Consider the following 26,020-nt stretch of genomic DNA (forward strand, 5'->3'; position numbering starts at 1 on the left):
CATCAAGCTTTCGATATAAGCAATAATTCCCTTTTATCAAAATCCACAAAAACTCATATGCATTGTATTTGTATAACACAAATGCAAGCCTTAAGTGTTTGTTTCCTTTTTTTTTTTTTTTTTTTTTCCGAAGAAGCCTTAAGTTTAGCTCTTTGCCAAATTTGTGCCCTTCCTTTCCTTCAAAGACTCTCTTCCACAAAAATCCCTCTTCATTCTCCACTTACGCAACAAAACTCTCCTACGTTTTTTCTCCCTTCTCATTCTCCCAAACCACCACCATGGCAACTCCTCTTTCCCTCTTCCTCTTCCTCCTCCTCACATTCATTCCATTTTCCCAATCCAAACTCTCCCTAGACTATTATGCTAAAACATGTCCACAGTTCCAGGAGATAATACAAAAAGTGGTCACCCAGAAGCAAAAGGATTCTCCCATCACTGCCGCTGCTGTTCTTCGCCTTTTCTTCCACGACTGCGAAGTGGGAGGCTGTGATGGTTCCATCCTCATCTCCTCCACAGCCTTCAACAAAGCCGAACGTGACGCTGAGCCAAACCTTGTCCTCCCAGGGGATGCATTTGATGTTATCCTTCGTGCAAAAACCGCCCTCGAAATCCAATGCCCTGGCATTGTCTCCTGCTCTGACATTCTTGCTACTGCCGCTCGCGACCTCGTCTCCATGGTGGGTGGCCCTCAGTACAACGTGCCTCTAGGCAGAAAAGACGGGCTTGAATCCAACGCTTCTCGTGTTGAAGCCAATCTTCCCACACCCAACATGCCACTTTCCAAAGTCATATCTCTTTATACTTCCAAAGGGTTTACAGTGCAAGAAATGGTAGCTTTAGCTGGTGCTCGAACAATAGGATTCTCCCCATGTAAAGAGTTTAGCAATAGGCTTTTCAACTTCAGCAAAACTTCTGATACTGATCCTGCACTTTCCCCTAAGTATGCAGAAGCGCTGAAGAAACTATGTGCTAATTACACCCAAGACGCCTCCATGACTGCTTTTAATGACGTGATTACCCCAAATAAGTTCGATAATATGTATTACCAGAACTTGCAGAAAGGATTAGGGTTGCTTCCAGTGGATCAAGCCATGGCTGTGGATGAGAGGACCAAGCCCTTCGTCCACTTGTATGCCTCCAATGATACCGCATTTTTGCAAGATTTTGGTCGTGCAATGGAGAAACTTAGCGTTTATAAAGTCAAGACGGGTAAGGAAGGAGAGGTGAGGCGGAGGTGTGACCATTTTAATACTGTTAACCTTTGATTAGGTGATTATATATAATTAATTTATTGTGTAATAGAATTATGAATATCACCTTAGTGTTTTCAAGGTGGCTATGCTTAATGATAATGCTTTAAATTTTATTGACGTGAGAGCATCCTTAGTCTTTTTATTAATCTGTCAATATCCAAAAGAAGCTGTAACTTGAACTCAAATTGGGTTACTTCAAAAAATAATTGCAATCTAATTGGAACTTCAGCCAATGTTGTATGTATGGAGTACAAATTTTTGCCTACATTCGATCCATGGTATATAAAAATCACAAGCTCTACCTATTCGTGATACTTTCTCATCCATGATTTCTTGTTCTTACTCTTGTTTTGAGCCTACTACAGTCTGTTTTTTGCGTTCTTGTTGATCTGTGCTTGCTTTCCTTTGCTCCATTGGCCTCCTGCGCTACATGCATGTTGACATCAGCACAAAAGCTGCCGGTGGTGGATAACGTCGATCTGCCCAGAAGATGAAGAAAGAAGATGAACCAGACAAGGGTTCTCTTGATGTATGGGTTGGGCTTATCGTTTTGGGCTAGATTTAGTGGGCCTTTTGATAGAAGCCATGGCCTCTTCACTATAAAAAAATTTCACTGACAATTTATCGTTAAATATTAAAAATTAATCGTTAAAAATTATTATCAACTATTTTATCAGATATTCCATCATTAAATCATCATCGTTATAGATAAATTGGCTCAAACATAAAATGTTTGCGTGTAATTTTGATCGATTTATAAAATTAAAATTAAAAATAAATAATTTAATTATTAAATATATAATTTACATTTTTAATAGTGATAAATTTTATTTTACAAAATATTTTATAATAAATATGATAGACCGTTGGGTTTCACTGACCTGGTAAAAGGCCGAGTCCACAGAGAAAAGGTCGGTCCAGGACCCGCAGAGTCACACGAGAGAGAAGACCCAGCCCATTCATCCTTGAGGTCAGACTTTTCTCAGGGCCCAGCCTTCCCTTCCCAAATCCGGCCTGGAAGCTTAGCCAAACAAGGGTCACTGGCCCAGCCCAGAACAGCTCGGTTAACCCGCATGCTAAAAGGGAGAATTAAAGGGCCGATAGCATGGCGCATAGGACTGATTCTTCCGTACATATGTATCAGCATGGCAGAGACAGATGGCCCAATGGCGAGAAATCTATTATATGTCACTAGCAGACAAAAGAAAACGAATAAAAAGAGAGGAGCATCCTCCTCTCAGACCAAGCTTACAAACCCCTTGTAAAACCCTATTTTCTGGATATCAGATTATCAATTAGCGCCGTCTGTGGGAAACGAATGAGATCTTTTCATCGCCGGAGTTCCATTCTTAAAAACCCACTGAGATCCACAATGGCCAACCATAATGAAAACAACATCGTCAACACCCCTAATGACCTGAGCTCCGCTCAGGAGGGACAACAGTTCTCTTTTTCCAGTCCCACAACTCCCCATAACCAAACACCAACTCCTTTTAATCCCTCGCCGAGCTTGGCAGAGAATGTGCCCGGAGCTACCTTGTCCAACCAGGACCTCCAAGCCATGGCCCTCCAGTTACAAAACACCGTCCATTGGTTAGGGCTAATGATGCAGCAAAGGGGTCTCAATACCCCGGTGAACGTATTGCCTGTGATAGAAGAACCCCAGACCAACGAACCCCAGCCTACCTTTAATCACCCTCAAACGAACAGCAGAAAAACCAGGGAAAAGGGGGAGAAGAGCAAGCGAAGAGGAAGAGCCGGAGGCTAGAATCCGGGGAAGAAGGGTAAGGGAGTTGATAGAAAACGATGAGGCGGAGAGTTACTCAGCCAGAACAACAACCAGAAAAATGGGAGATGAAGAGCAGGAAGAGGAGTATCGTCTAGAGAAGAGGCCTAGACAAGAAGAAGAGAACGTAGATCAGAAACTGCAGAAACTGAAGGAACAGCTCCTAGTCGAGTTGGGAGCAAAGGATCACAATCAGGCTTTCTTGCCCACCTCTTCACCTTTCTCAAGATGGGTGCAGCAGGAGACCATCACCAAGAAGTTTATGATGCCGCCCATGGCGGCCTATGACGGAACTGAAAACCTGAGAGAGTACGTTCTCAACTATAAGACTTTTATGGAGCTGCAGACTCTATCAGATGCCTTGATATGCAAGGTATTCCCCACAACACTCTCGGGGCCAGCACGGGTGTGGTTTAACAGCTTAGAGGCTGGAAGTATCAGAAGTTTTGGAGATCTGGCCAATATCTTCATCAGCCGGTTCATTGCCGGAGTGCCAGCGGAAAGATGAGCTACCTAGAGATAGTCAGGCAGAGGAGGAATGAATCTTTGAGGGAGTATGTCGCCCGTTTCAATATGGAGGCTCTACAGATCTCTGAGCTAGATGAGGGCAGAGCGGTGGAGGCCATGCAGAAGGGAACGACCTTCCCAGAGTTCTTTGGCTCATTGAATAGGAAGCCTCCCACCTCGTTGGCAGAATTGATGAAGAGGGCAGAGAAATACATAAGGCAGGATGATGCCTTAGTAATGAGCAGATTTGCTAAAGAGTCAGCAGACAGGGGAAAAGCCCGGAAGAAAGGAGGCTGGAGAGGCATGATAAAAGACAAAGCAAAAGACCTGAGTTGTACCGACAGCCCTAGGACCGAAGGGACCAGAGACCTCTCCCCCCTAGGGTTCCAGAACAAAAACCATTCCCCCCGCAGGTTCCAGAGAACCTGACTCCACTCAACGCCTCCAGAGCTGAAGTGCTCATGGCAATCCAAAGCAAGGAGTTCCTCCAATGGTCGAAACCAATGAGGGCTGAGGTGAGCCAACGAATCCTGACAAATACTGCCAGTATCATCGTACACATGGCCACGACACCAATAACTGCTACCAGCTGATCAGTGAGATCGAAAGGCTGATTAAGAGGGGACACTTGCGAAACTTTGTGAAGAAACCAGAGAGAGAAAGGCTTCAGCCGAATCCTACAGCAGAGAGACCCAGGAGGACGGGAGCAGGACCGGTAAATGATGGTTCCAGTGGGACCATCAACATGACTGTGGGAGGAACTGGAGGTCGGATGAGCCGAAGAGGAAAGAAGAGAGGCCGAGACGGGGAGGGTAGCAGTGCTGAGGTCATGCAGGTAGTTGAACATTCTCCAGTGACCATCTCCTTCTCTCCGGAGGATGCCCAGGGCGTTCAGATGCCTCATGACGACGCTCTTGTTATCGAGGCTGTTATCCACAACTATCGAGTTAGAAAGGTTCTCGTCGATAATGGTAGCAAGGTGAACTTGTTGCCGTACAGGGTCTTTCAACAAATGAGAATCCCTGAAGAACAGATGGTTCGGGATCAAGTCCCGATGAAGGGGATCGGAGGAGTCCCAATACCTGTAGAAGGAAAGGTGAAGCTGGCTCTTACCCTCGGAGAAGCACCTTTGACTCGGACGCACTACGCGGTGTTCCTGGTGGTGAAGCTTCCCCTGAACTACAATGCGATACTGGAAAGGCCGGCGCTGTATGACTTTGAGGTCGTAACCAGCATAAGGTACTTAGCCATGAAGTTCCCGATAGAAGCAGGGGTGGGAGTAGTCAGAGGAAGTCAAGAAGAGGCGAGAGCAGTATACCTGGCCACGGTATCAGAGCCGAGCTCTGCAGTTGAAAAGTTTGACTCAGAGGTCCTAGAAGTCCGGGATGAGAAAAAAGAGGCCAGAACGGAGCCGGTTGGAGAACTAGAAACTTTTCCCTTATGAGAAGCAGAGACAGATAAAGTCTTCAGTCTTAACGCCGGCCTGACTGAAGAACAGAAAACTGAAGTAATGGCCCTGATCCGAGGTCACGCATCAAGCTTCGCCTGGAAGCCTTCTGACATGCTTGGGATAGACCCAAAGGTGATGACTCACAAGCTGAACGTCCTCCCAGAAGCCAAGCCGGTGAAACAGAATAAGAGGGTAGTAGGAAGAGAGAAGCAACAAGCTACTAGGGAGGAGGTACAAAAGCTTGAGGAGGTAGGGTTTATTAGGGAAGTGATGTACCCCTGATAGCGGTTGTCGAAGCCGTCAAAAATAAACCTATTAAACAATCAACAATAAACTTGTAGATAGTGGCAATAGGGTCGAACCACAGGGAATTGACACCAATGATTTTCCTAATAATGACTAGGTCAAGTAAATAACAAGTAATTAAAAGAGGGGGGTTTTGAGTTGATGGATTAACACTAAATAACAAAAGAAAGCAATAATTTAAAGATGAGTAAATCAATAAGAGAAAAGCTTCTAGTTGAAGTATGGATCTATTTCAGATTGTTTAGAATTGATCATTGATTATTTAAGACTCCTATTTTATTTCAATAAATTAGTTTTGATTATGGAAGACGCTTCTCACAACCAAATTCCTCCTTAGTTCTAGTTTGATTAGGAAACGTTCGCTAATCAAACACTAATCAACAAGTTGCCAAGGAACGTCCTTGGGGCATTGTAGCATCGAACAACTGTTGACTGCATTAAGACTTAGAGAAACCCAATTCTATCCTTGCCAACCGCGTGGTCAAGTTTAGATTATGCAATTTGATTAAATGTGTATTTGAACAACCTAAGCAATTACGGACCTAAATCATTCAAACAATATTACTTAAGCAATTTAAAAGCAATGGGCCCTTATTGATTCTAAAGCAAAGTAATAATTATGGAAAGCTCAAATTGCATAAATATTGAAAATAAATAGAAGTTTAACAATGGAGATTTAAATCTCCCAATTCATCACAAAATCTGAAATTCACCAATCTTCAACTAGAAAGGATGGAAATTAGCCACACATGGTGGACTAAATACACAAAAGATGAAAAGAAAAGAAAAGGGAAGAGCTGCAGAGTTTCTGGCGAGAGGAAGAGGAGGCTCAATAGCTGATCAGAAGATGCCTTTGCTGGTTTGGAGGCTCTCCTTTTATAGCTGAAGAATTCTATCTATCTAGGGTTTTGAAATCCCTTTTTGATTTGGTGTTTGACTCCTCTTTTGATGTTGAATTTAATTGCAATTGGAATTCCTTGGATGAGAAGCTCTTTCGTGGCTCTTGGTTTTATGTTGGTAGTGATTGGGTTGGATTTGGACATCTGAAAATTCAGATTTCTGTTTTCTGCCCAATTTCCCGCTCTGCTGTCAGTTTCTGCTGTCAAAGTGATTTGCCCGGTGATTTGACCAGTTTCTTCAAGTGATTGGGCAAATCACTGACCCAATCACTTTTTTGTGAGTCAGTCCAGTTTTCTGCTCTCTGTCTTCTGCGAGTGATTTGGCCAGTGTCTTCGAGTGTCTTGGGCAAATCACTGCCCATATCACTTCTGCCTGTTGCCTCCAGGTTTCTGCTGTCAAAGTGATTTGCCCGGTGATTTGAGTGTTTTGGGCAAATCACTGACCCAATCACTTTTCTGTCAATTTTCTGCACTTTTTCTCCAATTTTCCAATTTCTTCCTTTTCTGTAAAAACAAAATAAAAACCATAAATTAAACTAAAAAATGTGTAAATAAGCAATAAAAAGGATAATAAAAATGCGGCTAATTTATGCTTGATCAACCCCCAATGGTTAGCAAATCCTGTATTAGTCAAAAAAGTCAATGGCAAATATAGGATGTGTATAGACTTTACTGACCTGAATCAGGCATGTCCCAAAGATTGGTACCCCCTCCCTGATATTAATAAAATGGTCGACTCCACGGCCGGTTTTGATTACATATCGTCTTTGGATGTAATGTCCGGTTACCACCAAATTCCAATGGACAGGTCAGATGAAGAAAAGATCTCGTTCATAACAGAAGATGGGACCTACTGCTACAAGGCCATGCCTTTCGGGCTGAAGAATGCCAGGGCGACATATCAAAGACTGATGAACAAAATCTTCAAAGATCAGATCGGCAGGAATGTCGAAGTATATATGGATGATATGGTGGTGAAGAGTCCGACCTTTTAACAACATTTAGCAGACTTGAGGGAGGTGTTTGAAGTACTGGAGCAATATAGAATGAGGCTAAACCTGGCTAAGTGTGCTTTCTTCATCAGGGGAGGGAAGTTCTTGGGATACATGGTGAGTGGAAAAGGCATTGAGCCCAATCCAGAGAAGGTAGAAGCTATCTTGAAAATGTCTAAGCCAACCTGCATGAGGGATGTCCAAAGACTTACTGGAAGGGTAGTAGCGCTCAATCGCTTCATGTCGAGGTCGGCTGAAAGATGCTTGCCGTTCTTTAAGAAGTTGAGAAAAGTTCTGAACTTTGAATGGACTGAGGACTGTCGAAAAGCCTTCAAAGAACTCAAACACTTTCTTAGCTCGCCACACGTGCTCAGTAGTCCACTGGAAGGGGAAGAGCTCTTGATCTACTTATTAGCCTCAGAGCAAGCTGTTAGTACCGTACTGGTGAGAGTGGAAGGAGGAGAGCAAAAGCCAGTTTTCTATGTCAGCAAAGTACTCAAAGATGTTGGCGGTCAGAAAATTCAGAGTTTATCTGGAAAGCTATCAAGGAGTAGTGATGACAGACTAGCCGCTGAAGAAGATTCTCCACAGACCGGAAACCTCAGGTCGGATGCTTGCTTGGTCCATCGAGATCAGCCCGTATTGTTTGGAATACCGACCTCGCACCACCATAAAGTCTCAAGCCCTCGCTGACTTCATAGCAAAATGTTCTTTCAGTGAGAAACAAGTGGGATTAGATGTGACATCCTCAGAAACAATGCAGGATAAGAAAGAGAGGCAGCCCCCATGAGATTTCGGCTGGAAGCTGTATGTGGATGGAGCATCCAGGGCTGGGGGCAGTGGTGCAGGAATAATGCTAAAGGGACCTAAAGGGTTCAAAGTTTGTTACGCCTTACGTCTAGAGTTCAGTGCCTCCAATAACGTAGCGGAATATAAAGCCCTGATAAACGGGATGCTGGTAGCAATGGAGGTAGGGGCAACCGACCTCGAGGTGAATAGTGATTCCCAATTGGTAGTCAACCAGATAACAGGGGCGTATCAGGCCAGAGACCCTACTATGTAGAATTACCTGGCGAAGGTAAAGGCCATAGAAGCCGAGCTCAAGAGTCGGGGGATCATGGTCAGATACCAGAGAATACCTCGGGAAGAGAATGAAGAAGCAGACTTGCTCAGCCGGTTGTCTAGGGAAGAGCTGGAGCAGCTTCCAGATGAGGTGTACATACAACATGTTAGCATTCCCGCCTTCAATAAGGCAAATATCGTCATGGAAGTCGAAGATAAGCAAAACTGGATGACCCCGTACCTTGAATATTTGGAAAGAGGAAAACTCCCCGAGGATAAAGCCGAGGCAAAGAAGATTGCGGGTCGGGCAGCTAACTACCAAGCAGTGAGAGGGACTCTATACAGAAGAGGGAAGTCTACCCCATGGCTTCGATGCGTGAGTCCGGAAGAGGCTACAAGGGTGATGGAAGAAATACACCGGGTATATGCGGAGCCCACGAGGGGGCAGGGACACTGGCAAATAAGATATTCAGGCAAGGGTATTACTGGCCCACCGTTAAAAAGGAGGCTGAAGAGTTTATCCGAAGGTACGATGTATGCTAGAGATTTGCCAACGCCATCAACGTGCCAGCCACACCTCAATCCAGCATATTCAGCCCATGGCCGTTCTCCCAGTGGGAGATAGATATCCTGGGACCTTTTTCTAAGACCACCGGGCAGAAAAAATTTGTGATAGTGGTTGTGGAATACTTTTCAAAGTGGCCAGAAGCAGAGGCAGTCCCTACTATCACAGCGAGGAAAATGATAGACTTCGTCTGGGGCAACATTATCTACAGGTATGGGATACCCAGGGTGCTCATATCAGATAACGGCAGACAATTCGACTGCAAGACCTTCAAGGAATTCACGACAAACATGGGCATATGGTACAAATTCTCTTTGGTGGCCCACCTTTAGACCAATGGCCAAACAGAGGTCACTAACAGAGCCATTCTCTAGGGGCTGAAGAAGCGACTGGATGGGGCAAAGGGAAATTGGGCGGATGAGCTCAACAGCATCTTGTGGGCATTCCAAACTACACCTAGGATGCCCACCAAAGAGACGCCTTTTGCACTTGCGTTTGGCACCGAAGTTGTGGTTCCAATCGAGCTGCAGGTTCCAATCGAGCTGCAGGTCCCTACCCATCGAGTCCAATTCAACAGCGAGAGCACCAATGACGATAAGTTAAGAAGTAACCTGGATGCTCTAGAGGAAGTCAGAGAAGAAGCTCAAGTTTGGACTGCCGCTTATCAACAAAGGGCGGCTCGCTATTATAACCAGAGGGTCAGAGAAAGAAGCCTGAAGATAGAGGATCTGGCCCTGAGAAATCTAGAAGCTACTGGAAAGAGAGCGGCAGTGGGAAAGCTGGCGCCGATCTGGGAGGGTCCCTTCCAAATAATTAAAGTAGTTAAACCTGGTGTATACCGCCTTGAAGATATGCAAGGGAACCCTAAGCCTCACGCTTGGAATATCTAGCACTTAAAGAGGTATTTCCCTTAAATTCTCACCAAATGTAAAGTAAGTCGTTGTATCTCGAAATGTGCAAATGAAATAAATATCATTATCAAAATATGTTGTTTACCATTATTATTTTCACCCATCCTAAAAGGAAAAAGAAAAAAGAAAACAGGTGCGAAAATTCAAGACCTCAGTGAGGTAGGTGACCGGGCTCTCCAAGCGCCCCCGACACCACAAAACCGGCTGAGATGATGGAGCGACAGTAAGGCCAAAGTGCCTAAATCACGTTCAAGACCTCAGTGAGGTAGGTGACCGGGCTCCCCAAGTGCCCCCGGCACCACAAAACCGGCTGAGATGATGAAGCGACAGTAAGGCCAAAATGCCTGGGTTCCTGAATCACGTTCAAGATCTCAGTGAGGTAGGTGACCAGGCTCCCCAAGTGCCCCCGACACCACAAAACCGGCTGAGATGATGAAGCAACAGTAAGGCCAAAGTGCCTGAATCACGTTCAAGACCTCAGTGAGGTAGGTGACCGGGCTCCCCAAGCACTCTCGGCACCACAAAGCCCGCTGAGATGATGAAGCGACAGTAAGGCCAAAGTGCCTGAATCTAGTTCAAGACCTTAGTGAGGTAGGTGACTGGGCTCCCCAAGCGCTCCTGGCACCACAAAACCCGCTGAGATAGTGAAGCGACAGTAAGGCCAAAGTGCCTGAATCTAGTTCAAAACCTCAGTGAGGTAGGTGACCTGGCTCCCCAAGCGCTCCCGGTACCACAAAATCGGCAGGGATGATGAAGGGACAGTAAGACCAAAGTGTCTGAATCTAGTTCAAGACCTCAGTGAGGTAGGTGACCGGGCTCCCCAAGTGCCCCCGGCATTACAAAACCCGCTGAGATGATGAAGCGACAGTAAGGCCAAAGAGCCTGAATCTTGCGCAAGACCTCAATGAGGTAGGTGACCGGGCTTCCCAAGTGCCCCGGCACCACAAAGCTCGCTGAGATGATGAAGCGACAGTAAGGCCAAAGAACCTGAATTCCCTCTAAACCAAGGAGCAAGAGAAAATCTAAGGCATGAGCAGACAAGGCCCCAGCCTCGTTTCCTATCTACACAGAATTAAAAAAGAGGCCAGCTTTGCTCATCACTTTAAAAGGTACATGGTCCATTTCACTTGGATTACACGAAATTTATATATCCGATCTCAAATCATGGGTTAATCAACAGAATAAAAATCTTTGCGAGATTAGAAAAACTTCATAAGTTAGAAGCCCAATTCATCACTGAAGTTTCAGCCCGGATTAACTCAGGGGAGAGAAAATTGGCAACTAGACTGGTCAATCCAGTATGACTGATTCCTTTGGGAAATCATTGAATAAACATATAGCTTAGAGGTTTAGCCCTTAATATATTGACGGATTAAACAAATTAGGCTTTTAATAGATTAAGTAATTTGATAAGGCCAGAAAAATAAATAAAAGTGGAAATAGCTCAAGTATAAACCCGAATAAAAATTAGATTTCATTAAAAGGAAAATATATTACAACCTAGTCATCTATAACTACTGGAGAAAAAATTGTCCGTAAAGGACTTACATTTCTAGGAGCTTCACTATTTACATCATTATTATCTACACTACTATCCTCAGGGAGCCCAGCACTTTTCTGCTCTGACCCCCCGGGGCCCACATAGGGCACTATCTCACCCCCAGCACCTTCTCCTTGAGGCCTGGCATCATCTTCGGCAGCCTCGTCGTCCTCCCTCTCGTCCTCCTCTCCTAGCTCGGCATCCTCTTCTAGGGACCCAGCGGCAGTGTGAGGAACTCCTTTGGGCAAGGGTCTGTCATCCTCCCCGTAATGCACATCCTCCCCGTCATGCACCTCCTCGCCGTCAGAGTCCACCTCAAGAGCTCAGAGTTGAGCTAACGGGGTGGAAGGGGCATACTTGGCTTCCCTCAAGCCCCGATTGAAACCGGAGACGAATATGCGGAAGCCCTTATGCCATATTGCATTCTTCATCTCGTCAGAGGCTTTGTATTCCGCAAATTGCGCCTCACAGGCCTCAGCTATCTTGGCCTTCAACTCAGGAGAGTCCTTATAACTTTGGAGGCGAGCTTCACAGGCCTGTTCAATCCCCTTTTTCAGCTCTGCCGACTCCTTGTACTCCCTTAGGCGCTCCTCACACTCCAGCTGGACCCTGTCTTCAGCAAGCTTAGCGTCCTCGAGTAGGGCTGCACACCTCTTCTTCAAAGCCTCGACTTCTTGGCTGAGGTGTTGATTTTGGATTTTGGACACCTCAGCTTCCAAAGTCAAGTCTTTAAAGCTATCAGCACGCTTGGCTAGCTCTTGCTCGAGAACTACCGTCTGAGCTAGGGATTCGTCCCTTTGGGCCATCACAATACCACAACGAGCCTGGGCTGCCTCAAAGTCTGCCTTTAAGGCCTTGTATTGATGCCAGACCTCGTCCTTCTGGCTTATTGCCTCGTCCCTCTCCCGCCGAATCTCCTTCAAGGAGGACAACTGCTTCAATACTTTATCTCGACGAATCTCAGCTGCAGCTGCCCTCCCATCAGCCCTTTTGAGGGCTTCCTGCGCGTAAGACAGCTCTGCCTGCAGGGACTTGGAATGCTTCTGGGCCACCGCGAGATTACCTCGGGCATCACTGGTGGCAGACAAATTCTCCTCCAAGCGTGCCTCCTCAATCCGGCGGTCCACGGAGTCCCTGAGAGAACGATCTCGGGCGTCTATCTCCATGAAGATGCCCGTCACCTAACACAAATAGTAAATGTTAAGACCAAGGATAACAGCAACTAAAAAGAGAAACCCGGGATTAGGAAGGCCGACTTACCATAAGGAGCATCTCTCTGGCAATATCCCCGAGCTGCTCTCTAGGCCGAGAGCGGAACGCTACTTGCTCTCGAGTAGAGCTGGCCAAAAGGCCAGTGAGAGCAAGTAAGCGAGGGTCCGAAGCCTCAGTCACCCCGCCAAACATTCGCCCCCGGAGAATTTCCACGACCACGCTCGCTGGAGACTGATGGGTGATGTCCTCTGCGTTCAGGATGTCATTATCAGGGGCATAGAGCAGGGGCACCACCAGAGTCTTTTCCTTCTCGAGCGGAGGCAAAGCGGGGGCCGGACGCCTGGAGGCCCAAGACTTCTTGGGAGCTGGGATAGGGGCGTCAGAGGGGAGAGGACGCTTGCCCTCGGTCTTTTCAGCAGCACCTATAGGAACGTCTGAAGACTTCTCTTGAGGAGGAACGTCCTCAACCAGCCTGGACTCAGCCCCCTCCATAAGGGTGCCCTCGATGATAGGAGCGCCCTCAGTAGCAGCTCCCTGGACACCCTCACCCACAGGGATGACCTCCAGCTCGCCTTCAAAAGCCTTGCCACCAGCCGGAGATGAGGCAACATCCGTCCTCACATGCCCAGGATCTTCAACCGACCTGTCAGTAACCCTGGGAGCCCTCTCCGTCCTCGCAGCAGAGACCTATTGGGACTTCGTGGCCTGGGAAGACTGAGGAATCGAGCTCGACCTGCTACGGCTGGAGGGCCTGGAGGTCCTGACACCTCGGGAGCTCAGCTTGGGAGCTCGGGAAGAAGCGGGAGCAGGGTGAACGGATCGACCTGCCGATCTGGAGGAGATGACTTGGGCCACCTCCTGGGTGGCTTTCGACACAGATCGCCCAGCTTGGAGGGCGTCTAATGCAGCATTCATACTCTCCCGAGATAGGGTGAAGTTCTTGGGAGCCTTAATGTTGTCCATATCTGTTTGAGAAGCTGCAAAAACATCAAATCAACACAAGTTAAACATCTCTCAAGAAAGGTTAAAAGAGGAGAAACAAAGCTATTAAACAAAGTATAATACCCGTGTCCTTGATATCCCAAAGATTGGACACAAACATACATTTTTCGATATCATACTTCTTCTCAACAGAAGTCAGTCGAAGGTACCCGACCTGCTCAGAGAGACTCAGCTGAGGCAGGTCGTTACAACCTAGAAAGACATCCTCCCAGGAGAGCTCCACCTCCCAAGATAGCCCGGAGTCTTTCTTCAGCTCCACCACTGCGAACTCCTCTACCCAGCCTTTTATCGAGTCCTTGTGACCCGTAAAGATGGACAGCCCTCCGCGAGGGGCAAAATAGTAAAAGTCTTGACTCGCTTTCACTAATGAAAAAAAGGTAACAAACAGACATGCTGTGGGTGTGAACCCCCAGCTCAGGCAAATTGACTCAAAAGAACACATGAACAGGATGGAGTTAGGGGCCAGCATCTGAGGGGTTATCTCGAAGTACCGGAAGACCTCCATGAAGAAGGGAGAGAAGGGAAAGGTTAAACCGTATTCTCTTTGTTTGGCGAAGAAGACCAAGCTGAGGTCCCTCTGTGGGTTGATTAAACCAGAGGGAGGAGGATCGGGAAGAACAATCCTCTCATTCCGGTAAGGGGCCTGGATGTGAAAAAGGGGGTATCTAGGTATTCCCTGGAAAAGAAGTTTTTTAGGGTGGACGGAGTGATGCTAGACTCTAGATTAATGACGTCGGGAAGCTTTGGGCTATCCATAGAGAAATGAGAAGCGTACCTTGAAAACAATGGGAGCAGGAAGACAGAACAAGCAAAGCGCATAGAGGACAGAGAAGCACAAGAGTTCTGGAAAAGTAGAGAAATTTCGAATTTTGAAACAGTACAAGGAAAGATAAATGTTTTAAGGGGGAAAGTTCTTGGGTTACGCGGTCATAATGGGTCATCGGCGTTTACCCTCCCATCATTCATGTAATAATTGATGAGAAGGTAAAGGGGCAATTGATGACCACTGGATTTCACTGAACTGGTAAAAGGCCGAGCCCACAGTGAAAAGACCGGTCCAGAACCCGCAGAGTCCCACGAGAGAGAAGACCCAGCCCATTCATCCTTGAAGTCGGGCTTTTCTCAGGGCCCAGCCTTCCCTTCCCAAGCCCGGCCTGGAAGCTTAGCCAAACAAGGGTCACTGGCCCAGCCCAAAACAGCTCGGTTAACCCGCATGCTAAAAGAGAGAATTAAAGGGCCGATAGCATGGCGCAGAGGACTGATTCTTCCATACATACATATCAGCATGGCAGAGATAGATGGGCCAATGATATACGTCACTAGCAGACAAAAGAAAACAAATAAAAAGAGAGGAGCATCCTCCTCTCAGACCAAGCTTACAAACCCCTTATAAAACCCTATTTTCTGGATCTCAGATTATCAAAATATATTATTTAATTTAAAATAACAATATATATAAAATAATTAAAAATAATATATTTATTATAAAATTTGTATAATTATTAATACAAATAAAATCTATCTATTATTGAAATTAACATATTAAATTAACATATTTAACCATTGAATTACTATTATTTTTAAAATTAAATATATTATTAATATTATTTTCAGAATTAGTTTATATTTAAGAAATAATAAAATATTGTATTATTTGATATTCTATCTAAATTTTTATATTTTAATTTTTAAAAATTGACTAAAATTATATCTATTATGCCAATTAAACCAAAAAATTAAAACGTAAAATAATGTAAATATTGAGATGTTTTCAATAATTTGATTATTAGTTTATATAAAAAAATAATAATAATACATGTTGGCCTGCCAAAACTTTCAAATTGTCATATAATTGATTAAAATTGTACCAAAATCTAAATATTGAACCAATTAAATTAAAATTAAAATATAAATACACACCAATATTGAATCTTTTTAGATAAATTCGCCTAATTAAAAATAATTAAGTATTAATAATGGGAGCCCACTTTAGACTTGGAAGGATTCCAAATCGTTTGTGAATGAAATTTAAATTAAATATATATTAAGTTAATAAACTACTAAATAATTTGAATTAATCATTTTGTATCAACTAAAAAAATAGATTTAATAGTTATTTGAGACTGTTACCATTGATATCAAAGTCACTTTGCATCATAAAATTATGCGAAACTGGTAGGCCTACAAAAAAGGGCTAACCGTACAGAATTAGATGGAGTCACTCGAGATATTAGCAAACTATGATACTCGAAAATTCAGTTCTAGTATAGCAATTGTAATCCAATTCAATACAATAAGATCACAACGAAAAATCGCTCGAAATACTAGCGAATCACAATCCTCAAAAATTCAATCTTGATGTAAGTAATTATAATTTAATTCAACACGACAATATTGCAATGGGAACATTGCGAAATTTAGTGGAAAGAGTTGTAGAGTTCACTTTAATCTTCATTTGCAAATGAAATCTAAATTAAATTAGTATCATTTTGAATCAATCGAAAAATATATTTAAATGTTATTTTGATCCATTTGGATCAAACTATTAAAAATAATAATTGAGAGCAAAATATTTTTGATAAAAAAAATTTAATTTATATTTATTGTGAATTTAGATTGCTTGTTAATTTATAGTGGTATTGTTAATTTATAGTGGTATTATATTTATTGTGAGTTTATATTACTCGTTAATTTATAATGATATTAGGTCATATTTCATATTTATATAGAATTTAGTAAAAGAAAAACTTACATTTTAATGATCGACGCTCTTGTATTTAATGAGAATAACGATCATTAAATTTTAATATAAAAACGATTAATTATATTATTAATCATTGTATATATGTCAAGAAAAGTTAAATTAATTATTTTTTTATAGTTGCTTTGAATCTTAATATTAGGTTCTTGTAATTGGACCTAGCCGTTTTTCAACAAATGAAATTTTCTACCTTCGAAATGGAGACTTTTTTACTTCATAATGCACTAGGATCATTCAACAGCAGGCTTGCCAAGTATATAGGTTTTATTTGTTTGATACGTAAAAGCATAACTTTACGGCTTTACCACCACCTTGCTCTATTTCTACCATCATAATTCCATGAAACGAAAGTAGAAAATGAACCTTGCATATCATCTTCGAGACTTTCCTTTTCATCCAGTGGCCTCATTGACTTTGAAGACTTTTTGCTGAGGAGCTCTGTCATACAACGCTCTCTAAATTAAGGAAAGGTGTTTGAGACGCTATAATCGGCCCCTGTGCCTTATTCTGCTACCTTTTTCAGGCAAAGTTTGGTTGAAAGGAGACTCATAGAGGATGCCTCAGAAGGCGCGAGTGAATCACCAAAGAACACCCCTCTGCCACTTTCGTCTGTCAAATCTAAGCCGATTGAAATTTCTTTGGCCTTCGGGTGTTTACTAAGAGTTTTTCCCGATGGTTGCATGTCTTTTTCTTCTCTTTTTGGTGGCTGCAATGTCTGAGTTCTCTTTAGATCTCTTTCTTCTTTTGGTTTTTCAGTGGGTGTTTTATGCCTTAAGGGCTACTGTAGCGAGGATACTCATATGCCTCTTAGGCTTGTTTTGAGCTCAAACGACCGATGAAACCAAGTGCAGGGGGCGGTAGAGTTGCAGCATTTGGGTTTTACTGTTCCAATTTGCTTGGGCTTCCTTTGTTTGTATGCTTATATTCTTTTTTGGACCTTTTTTATTTGGCTTTGTTTTGAGATTTGGCCTGTTTTATGATCATTTATGAATTTTATCTATTGAAAAAGAATTTAAAAAGTTGGCTTTTACGACAATCATCGCATGCTCAGCGCCTAAATACTTTGATAGATCACATAGTTTTTACCATTGTAAAACTTTATAATCAATAGAATTTCATTCTTAAGAGGGTTAAAAATACGGGCTTTGTGAAAATGGCAAATCAAACATCAATACTATTAAGTAACAATGCCGCAAGGAAAAGAAAGAAAATGGCCACTTCCAGCATTGCAAAGAAGTGGCCAAACTATCAAACAGATCACTGTCCAGAGTTCGAACGTTGCAAAACATGTCTACATAAATGTCAACTCTTTCGTTCTCCCATTAGCTGATGAAAGGATCTGCATGAATAAGTTGTGCAAATTTACAGATACGTTTGCTTACAATCTGAGCAAAAAACTAACAGAAATGACTGATACAGTGGGAAAAAAGGGGGAATTTTACAATAGCAATGAATTGCCGTCATCCTGTAAAAGTGAAGACATGGAGCATTTCCGCAATACCAATGATTTGCACTTCATCATTACTTAGAATTAGGTCAAGGAATTGCTTAACCTCTTAATTTCTTGCAGAGCATCAAACCATCAGAACAAATTAATGAGCACAGATGATAGGGTTGTCCCGTGTATATGACTCGGCTTCCCACAACCATCTAGATGATAACAAAACAGTAAAACTAAAAAAAAAAATAACTATATGCAATGTCAGGAAGATATAATCACAACGAGCATAAAATTCCTGCATCTTACCATACTTAGCAAGGCTTTCTCTTGTCAACTTTTAAGCGGATATTGAACCATTTCTTTTTTTTAGCTCTATCCCTCATTGAAGGTTTCTTATCTCTCAATTGTCCATCTTTGCTCTCTCTGAAGGGGCTCTTATTCCTGCTCTTACTTGTACTCCGCTTCGTTGATGGAGCAGTTGTGTACGTGGCATGAATTTCATTCCTTCGTTTAAGAAGCTCATTTATCTGCAAAAAATTAAAAAGATTGTAGACCAGAGATGATCAATTCACTTAACCTTCAATGCTCCCACAGCACATAGAAATACAACTTTCGTATGTAATTTTTATTCACAATTACTCAACTTTGAAGTATGTTTCATTTCCATCACTAACTTTAATTTGTTTTAATAAAATTATTTAGACTCCGTTTGTTTATCGAAAATAATTTATATTTAGAAAATATTTTCCGTATAAAATATAAAAATATTTTTTAACGACATAACTTATTTTTGATTACTTAATTTTAATTTAAAAAATAAAATTTATTAATAAATTTATATACAAAAGTCTTTCGGAGTAAGGATCTCTTTTAAAAAAAAGTCATTTTCTTTAAAATAATTTATTTTTTTCTTTAATCAGAAAAATATTATCCATTAACTAAATTTTTTGAGCGTCCCAAATAACAGAAAATATGAAAAAAAATTTCTTGAAAATATTTTTACGTGAAACAAATGTAACCTTAACTTTGATTTTATTTCGGAAAAAGTAACCCTAGCTTGTTATACCAGGTTTTCTTGTTACCAACCCTCTTATCTATTCTCTCTTCCTTTTTTACATGCTTTATGTTTAATTAATTGATAATTACCTATAAGATAAGATTATTTTTTATTTTTAATAAACTTTTATTACTAAATTCTATAATCATTTATAACATATTTGCTATTCAATTTGATTATTTGAATGTGAATTTAGAATTAAGAGTTCTTGTATTAACTAATTTGTTAAGATTCTTTTTTAAAACTTAATTAATAGTAAAATCAATTATAAAACTTAAAACTTTAAAATTTATGATTAAATATTAGATAAAAATAAAAATTGTCATTGCTAAAAGTTAAATTTTACAAATAATGCTAGATTTTTTGAAAACTATTATTTAGTTGCAAAAGTAATTTAGTTTAAATAATTTTTTTTTACTTCAATATTAATTAAAAATTACTATTTTTATAAAATTTTATTACTAATTTGAATAAAGAAAGATTACATTTTCAACGTTAATTATCAAGTATTTTAAACATATATATCATTGAACTCTTTTTATCACACATTATGAGAAATATTTCATATTTTTATTTTTGGGATATTTAATTTTTTTTAATCAACATCAAATCTTTATTAATTAGAGAAAAATCAAACTAAACCTCAAAATTAATTTTATTTAAGTTCAACTTACATTAATTAATTTAATAAATTTTTATTTGGGATAAAGTAAATTTATTAATAATTCATTTTTTATTTCCTTGAACATAAAAATTAGAGTAATGAAAAAAAAATAAAAAGAGATAGAAAATATTGGAGAGAATATATAAAATTATTATTTTTCATTTTGGTAATCTCTATACCAGGTTAAAGTGAGTTGTCTTAAACAAAATTAAAGTTGAGAGATGGAAATGAAATAAATCTCAAATTTGAGTGACTGAGTAAAAATTACCCAACTTTCGCCGGTCAAACTCACCTCTTGCATTTCTTTTGTATATCTACTTGTCATTTCTGTAAATTGTGCCAACACCTGTCAACATTCCATGAAAATATTAGCAAAAATGAAGGTGACTATAACAGGGATATACACTGCACAAATTAAGTGCAGACCTCTCTGTATTCAGTTTCAAACTTGGAGATCTCTACCCTTTTTGTAAGAATTTGAGCTTCCACATCTCTGAGATTTTCCTTTTCTTCCACAAAAGGTGCAGCACAGAGAAATTCTATCGAATAGCTTGCACTCTTAAAAAAATTGTCACCTGGAAGAGAAGAACGAGAATATGGAGACTGCAGTCAATTTCATCCAAAAACATAATGAAGAATCATAGCAACCAAAAAAAGCAATAAAACCTGAAACTAACCATAGACTGCAAAAATATGTGAGCCAGGCTTCAGTTCAGTTATTTCACATGGCTGAAAACCTTCCAATTTCTTGAAGAAGGCAGCATCAGCATCCTTTACCGCTGCAATCTGAAGCAACAACAATTCAAAAACCAAATGGAGAACAATGAGCAACATAGAATAATGAGCAAAATAGAATCTAAATATGAAAACATGACCACAATTCTTTTACAGTATCACCAGCTCACCAAGTTTGTCCGATCCAACCGATAAACAGGAAATCGAAGGAAATACATTCCAGCAGATGTAACCTTTCCAGTTTTGGCACTGTCCTCCTACGTCCAAAAATTACGAAGAAAGGTTAATATTTGTAAAATGAATGTTTTGTGACACCCAGGACAAGTCTAGAGTCATCACAAGCACAAGTGTTACACTTCAATGAAAAATCTTAATATTGTTGTTATTCATATTGTGGGATTTGTCTTTTTCTTGAGATCATCTGTATAAATAAGCCTTTGGGCCATAATCAAGTAAAGTCCCAAGTTCCCAGCTCCATCGTGCGAACCAATCCAAACAAGCAAAAGAAATTTTCAGGTTTACCATATTGAAAATTTTGACCTTAAACAAAGCCACAAGCAAATTCTAGTTGGGGAAGCAAGAAAAGAAATGTTAACACAACTTTTTTAGTGGATAACCAACAAAAAAATTGAGTTTTATTCGATGATTACAAATTAACAAGTTTTAATTCAAATCAACACTGGGCCTTCACATTTTTTGGAATACAAGAGAAGTATATATAAGAGAATTCCCGGTCAATATGGAGACAAACAAAGAGAGACAGAAAGAACAAACATATTTCTTCATTCTTAGGCCAAAACCATCAGAAAAAGTATGCAAAAAACCTAAGGCAGACAGAAGGTTCATACAATTAACCTTTTGGACAGCAATGCCTATTTTGACAAAGAATTAAGCATCTTCAATTGACGATCTAGAAAATTGACGCTTCACAAAAGAGAAAACTCAAAGTCTCTTTAGTGCCCATCAGAAGTATATGCATCCAGAGGATACTCTTCTAAAATTGCATCACTTTCGTGGAGATCTCCAATTTAATGGTACAGATATAACACTTGAACGGACCCCTGACATTCATTAAGATCCATCTAGTAGTAGAATAAAATAAAAATACTTGAACCGTGGGATTATGAGTTCAAAAAGTAACATCTAAAACCAAGGAAGAGCTTTGTACCTGTAGAGAAAGGTTCAGTCCACCATTTCCTTCCTGTTCAAAATACAACAACTGTGGAAAGAAAATCAATCAGTAAGACTATGCTGTTGCCCATGGATAGAAAAAGAAAAAAAGTATAACCAGTGTCAATAAAGTACCAGTTAAGTATTCAGCAACTGTAAAACTAGTAGAAACCATTTGAAAATGGAAGAAAAATCTTTTGGCTATCTGAAACTTGACTGGATCAGTAATTGAGAAGGTGTCCAATAGAATTCTAAGTTACATCCCGTATTACCATGAAGTTGTATTTCCTCATAACGAATAAAATAATGGCAAATGCTCATTAGATGCAAAGAAAAGCAAAATAGTGTAAACCTTCAATGCATCCAAAGAATACCACTCAAGATGACCAAGCACAATATAACATGAGCCCATGAACTCAAGACAAATGTTAATTCTTTAAGCATCACATGAGTAAGCTTTATACCTTCCTCTTCTTTTCCCTTTTACAAAGACAGGCTAAGCTACAGCAGTCTCAGTTACTTCCTTGCACTACCAGATGTCATGTGATTATACTGCAAAGTGGATCACAATGCGAAATTTCGCAAACTTCCCCCCCTGCTAATCAATCATACATAATCCAGCCTTCACAAAATTATATGAGTTGGCCAAATTAATCCATTATTACTGCTTTTGCCTACAGTGAAGCTTATATATGTAATGCCTTACTACAAATGAGCCACTCATAGAGGGATGCGAAATAATGGACTTTGATTGAAAATTCTCAGTATCATTTGACATCACTTCAAAACGCAAATCCACTAAAACCCTATCATCACAGCTCACTATTACATCCAACAATATGCTTTATCTTCTTTGTGTTTTAGTCTTTTAGATGGTGTTTGCAACCATCTAATTCTAACTTATCAAGATATTCTACAAACACAATCCTTAAAGACACCTTTTCTTTGCATGTCTTAATTTGAATAAGGCAGACAATACTTCAAAGCAGCCAAACATAAATTTTATGCTCCCTGGTCAAATGTATTTTATTTTCAGACCTCAAATCACAAACATTATTTTTTTTAGTCATATATGTTCCGTGCTAGCTTTCCAATAAAATAATTCTTACTTGCCCACAAAGCTCCATGGTAAAAGCAAGCATACAACTTAACAACTTTGTCAACAAATTCTCTGAAGCCATATCTGGAATTCTAAATCAGCAGAGTTGTCTACGCATCTTGGAATCATAAGCTGACACTTAAGTTACTCTAATGTTTCAATCAAGATTCAAGGGTGCACAGAGTGATAAATTATGTTCAGGAACTATAAATTACTATAAAATGCAGTCTATCCCTCAGTTGTGCATATTTAGACCCTCAGAAATAGATCCCTTGCTCTAAAAGGTTGTCTATTGGCATAAGAAAAGGTAGGAAATCAATTTTGTGCATATCCAACTTCAGTTATGAAGGCAGTTCTGATAAAATGCTCATACCAAATGCTCATGAATTAATTCATGCAAACCTTGAACTTGCTTTTGTCAGAGGATTGTACTCGACAGACAAAGCCAGCCATTGCTTCCTCTTCTGTTATTGTGACAGAATAGAAGTGAGCACATTGTTTTTCAACCTGCTTAAAAATGCAAAAGTTTCCAATAAGCCCTAAAACGTTGTTAATTTTGACAAAAGTTTCAGAATTCAAATACCTAACCTTCCTAGAAAGAGGCTGCCCCAGAGGAAGTTGACAAATAGAGACCACGCCATTAAGTGCCTCCTCCAAGACAGTAGCTGATACAGTGGTCTTAATAGGCACGCCAAGTTTACTATTATGTGAAGAACAGTGAACCTCAGAAATCAACAAATATGGAGAGAGGATTCAGTCAATGAATGAAAGTCATAAATTCATATTAGTATACCTAAAAAGTGCTGCAAACATTGTGTTCACAGTGCCCAAGCTTGAAAGGTCTAGCTCCAATTCTTGACTTTCAGATTCAACAGCCTGCTAAGTGAAAACAGCAATAAGATCATGCTTAAGAATAAAATGTTAAATGAAACATACAACAAAGTAAATCATGTGAAGTATACCAAAAACTAATAAATGCTATAAGCAATTAGTATGTCACTCTCTGTAACCTGGAACCAGAAGCTATAAACCATGTAGTTCCAGAAAGAACATAAATGTCCTTTATATCATCAGAGTTATATGTGTTAATTATCTGCCTTAATACCTCACCTCAAAACCAGCTGAGTCATATTGGCGTCGTTTATCTGAGTCGGATAAGATATTATAGGAAAATGTAACTTCTTTAAACATATCAGCTGCTTCAGGATCATTTGCATTCTTGTCAGGATGGTATCTGAAATCGTATATAATTAGCATTTAAAAACACTAGGACCCAGTTAAGCAAAAGGGAAAACATTAAGAGGAGAAAGGAAACAAAACATATAAAGATCTAAAATACTTGACACAAGATCCATCACATTGTCTGAACCAATACAAGGTCCAACTAAGCATGACATTTGAACCTACGAACCCCAATATATTATAAGTGCTAGTGATATATGGTCACATTGACACCCCACAGTGTCACTACATTAGGTATTTGATGAGGTATTAAAAAGAAGGATCATCCTAGGTTGACGATTTTAAAGCCCCACATCACAATCTACCACTCACTAACAGAAATTGTGATAATCTAAGCTATTAAAGCATGTAATATATAATCTGTACTCTTGATACAACCATTTTCCTTTCACAGTTTCACTTCCCCGTGCTTTAGTAGAAGTTGCATGGGTTTTGCTTTGCCGTTTGACACATCATGTGACAAGCTCATCCAATGGGACTTATCAACCAACCTTATCTAAATGCAACCATAAATTCTGATTGTGGCCCTCGTTTCCCCACACATTTCATTATGTAAAAATTAACCTCTCCATTCACATTCTATATTTAGTCTTCCAAGCATACCATATTCAGTTAAATTAGACACTGAAATTTTTGATAAATCTATTCATTTCTGTAGCAAGTGACCAATTGTATTACCCCTTCTCTATTTGCAGTCCCTTATAAACTGTGCATAGATTTCACAATACTCATACTCCTGAATTTAAAAATCTCATAAAAACATTTGGCAGATATGCCCATTGTTAGCATTGCTAAGTTTCTCTAAAGAGCACCACATCACTAACTCGTCCTATACTCTCCAACTAGTCCTCCACAACCCTCACAGGCCCTACATCAGGAATCCTTTGCTCCCTTCTAAATAAAGTTAGCAGACATTATTTTCCAATTTCCACATTTAGTACAAACTACCAAATCCCAATAAGTGTTAATTCTGTCTTGCGGCATCTAGGTGAAGCAAGAAACTCAAATGATTGAAATGGAGCTAAAATTTTAACTCTCAATCTCTTACCACCACTTATATCGGCAGTTCGAGAGTGAAGAAGAGCTATTAAGTTACCAATTTTGTAAAATCAACAACTTTTTCTTCCTCTAAAGTTTATAATAGCTCTTCATCTCGATGGAACATCCAATTTCTATATTGCAAACGAATAATCCAATTCATTTCCAACACCGATCCATTCAATTACAAACTTTCAACAAATCAATTTAAAAAAACAAAAAGAACCCTTCAAAAAAGGAAACTCCAAAAACACCTAAAATAGTGAACAAATAAGAAAAATGTTCAGCAAAAAGAAAAGACATTAAAAATGACATACTTGAGAGCCATTTTACGGTACGCGCTCTTGATTTCCTGGTCGGTGGAGTTCCTGGAGACGCCAAGGACCTCGTAAGGGTCCCGCCTGAGCTGCTTTGCCTCATCATGCTTCTCCGGCCTCGACCGGCGAGCCGGCATTTCCAAATCAAACGGTAAATTTTCAATTCAAATAATTTTGTTCCTTTTTTCCCTTAAAAAAGGTATAACCTCAACAAAACCTTACGTTCTCAGGGCCCCCAAAAAAATAATTCTCAAAACCCCTTTCAAATCCCTAGACTTTCCCAGGAAAGTGTTGATTTGAATGAGAAAGTCAAAAGCGCAGAGAAACCCTACAGAGAGAAAGACTCCATGTCCATTGGACCTCCAGAGCTGGAGGATGAGAGAGAATGGAGATAGAGACAAATTAAGGAGAAACTGGAGGGCAAATTCGGTGTAAAATTTTGTTGTTTTGTAGTCTTCTTCAAAAATTTGAAAAAGGGATAGCTTTTTCGATAGCGAGGGTGCGTACCGTACACGCGGGGTCTGAGCGTTGATATGATTCTTCTGAAACTTGAGGTGTTGACAGTGCACGAGGTGCCTTTTTTGCCCTTGTGGCTTCGTTAACTGTTAATAATCCTTTCAGTTAGTCATGAAAGGCAGTTGTCTGCCACCGCTAACTCGGTCGGCAATAATATTGAATTGACCCTAAATAATTAGGGTTGTGACACAGCCATCTAATATAAGATTCTTGCATATTAAAAAAAAAAAAAAAAAGAAAATGATTTGATTTCTACTCTTCTACTATATTTTAGTCTGTTTAATATGATTTGTTTTAAAAAAAATAATTTAAATAATTTTTTATAAAATTATATATACTTTATTTTATTTAAAAATAAAAATTTATAAATTAAAAAATAAATTTTTTTATTTTAAATAATAAAATTATTAAAAAATTAAATTAAATTAAAATTTTTTATTTTAAATAAAAAAATTAGTTATTCTTATCTAAATTCAGGATATAGTAACCTTAAAA

At 40.0% G+C, this 26,020-nt stretch overlaps 3 protein-coding genes across 4 annotated transcripts; 2 read left to right on the forward strand and 1 right to left on the reverse strand.

Moving 5' to 3' along the window:
• The first annotated feature begins 278 nt into the window (after positions 1-278).
• On the forward strand, positions 279-1,265 carry LOC110614441 (peroxidase 31). Its single transcript, XM_021755975.1, has one exon. The coding sequence runs from the start codon at positions 279-281 to the stop codon at positions 1,263-1,265; it is 987 nt and encodes a 328-aa protein (XP_021611667.1).
• Positions 1,266-3,313: 2,048 nt separating this feature from the next.
• LOC122723681 lies at positions 3,314-4,990 on the forward strand. Its single transcript, XM_043956778.1, has 2 exons — positions 3,314-3,412; positions 4,094-4,990. Exons 1-2 carry the CDS (start codon positions 3,314-3,316, stop codon positions 4,988-4,990), a joined length of 996 nt encoding a protein of 331 aa, XP_043812713.1.
• Positions 4,991-17,448: 12,458 nt separating this feature from the next.
• LOC110615726 (chaperone protein dnaJ 16) lies at positions 17,449-25,581 on the reverse strand. 2 transcript variants are annotated; one of them, XM_021757776.2, is made up of 12 exons: positions 25,010-25,581; positions 23,523-23,646; positions 23,206-23,288; positions 23,001-23,112; positions 22,815-22,919; positions 21,312-21,362; positions 20,314-20,400; positions 20,086-20,194; positions 19,871-19,983; positions 19,701-19,754; positions 17,994-18,214; positions 17,449-17,896 (listed from the first exon to the last, which is right to left on the reverse strand). In XM_021757776.2, the coding sequence occupies exons 1-11, from the start codon at positions 25,144-25,146 to the stop codon at positions 17,999-18,001; spliced, it is 1,191 nt and encodes a 396-aa protein (XP_021613468.1). In that variant the 5' UTR covers positions 25,147-25,581; the 3' UTR covers positions 17,449-17,896; positions 17,994-17,998. The 2 variants fall into 2 exon arrangements, with proteins under 2 accessions (XP_021613468.1, XP_021613464.1); XM_021757772.2 differs by having other exon boundaries at positions 19,835-19,983; positions 25,010-25,568.
• Between the last annotated feature and the right edge of the window lie 439 nt (positions 25,582-26,020).

Source organism: Manihot esculenta, chromosome 5 (assembly GCF_001659605.2).
Source record: "Manihot esculenta cultivar AM560-2 chromosome 5, M.esculenta_v8, whole genome shotgun sequence".
NCBI classification, from domain to species: Eukaryota; Viridiplantae; Streptophyta; class Magnoliopsida; order Malpighiales; family Euphorbiaceae; genus Manihot; species Manihot esculenta.

Coding starts and splice junctions, on each gene's coding strand:
- LOC110614441 (XM_021755975.1), top strand. CDS start 279: ATGGCAACTCCTCTTTCCCTCTTCCTCTTCCTCCTCCTCACATTCATT.
- LOC122723681 (XM_043956778.1), top strand. CDS start 3,314: ATGGCGGCCTATGACGGAACTGAAAACCTGAGAGAGTACGTTCTCAAC. Junction 3,413..4,093: donor CAGATGCCTTGATATGCAAG/GTATTCCCCACA, acceptor AAATACTGCCAG/TATCATCGTACACATGGCCA.
- LOC110615726 (XM_021757772.2), bottom strand. CDS start 25,146: ATGCCGGCTCGCCGGTCGAGGCCGGAGAAGCATGATGAGGCAAAGCAG. Junction 23,647..25,009: donor TACCGTAAAATGGCTCTCAA/GTATGTCATTTT, acceptor ATACGATTTCAG/ATACCATCCTGACAAGAATG. Junction 21,363..22,814: donor CTGACAAAAGCAAGTTCAAG/GTTTGCATGAAT, acceptor TTCTTTCCACAG/TTGTTGTATTTTGAACAGGA.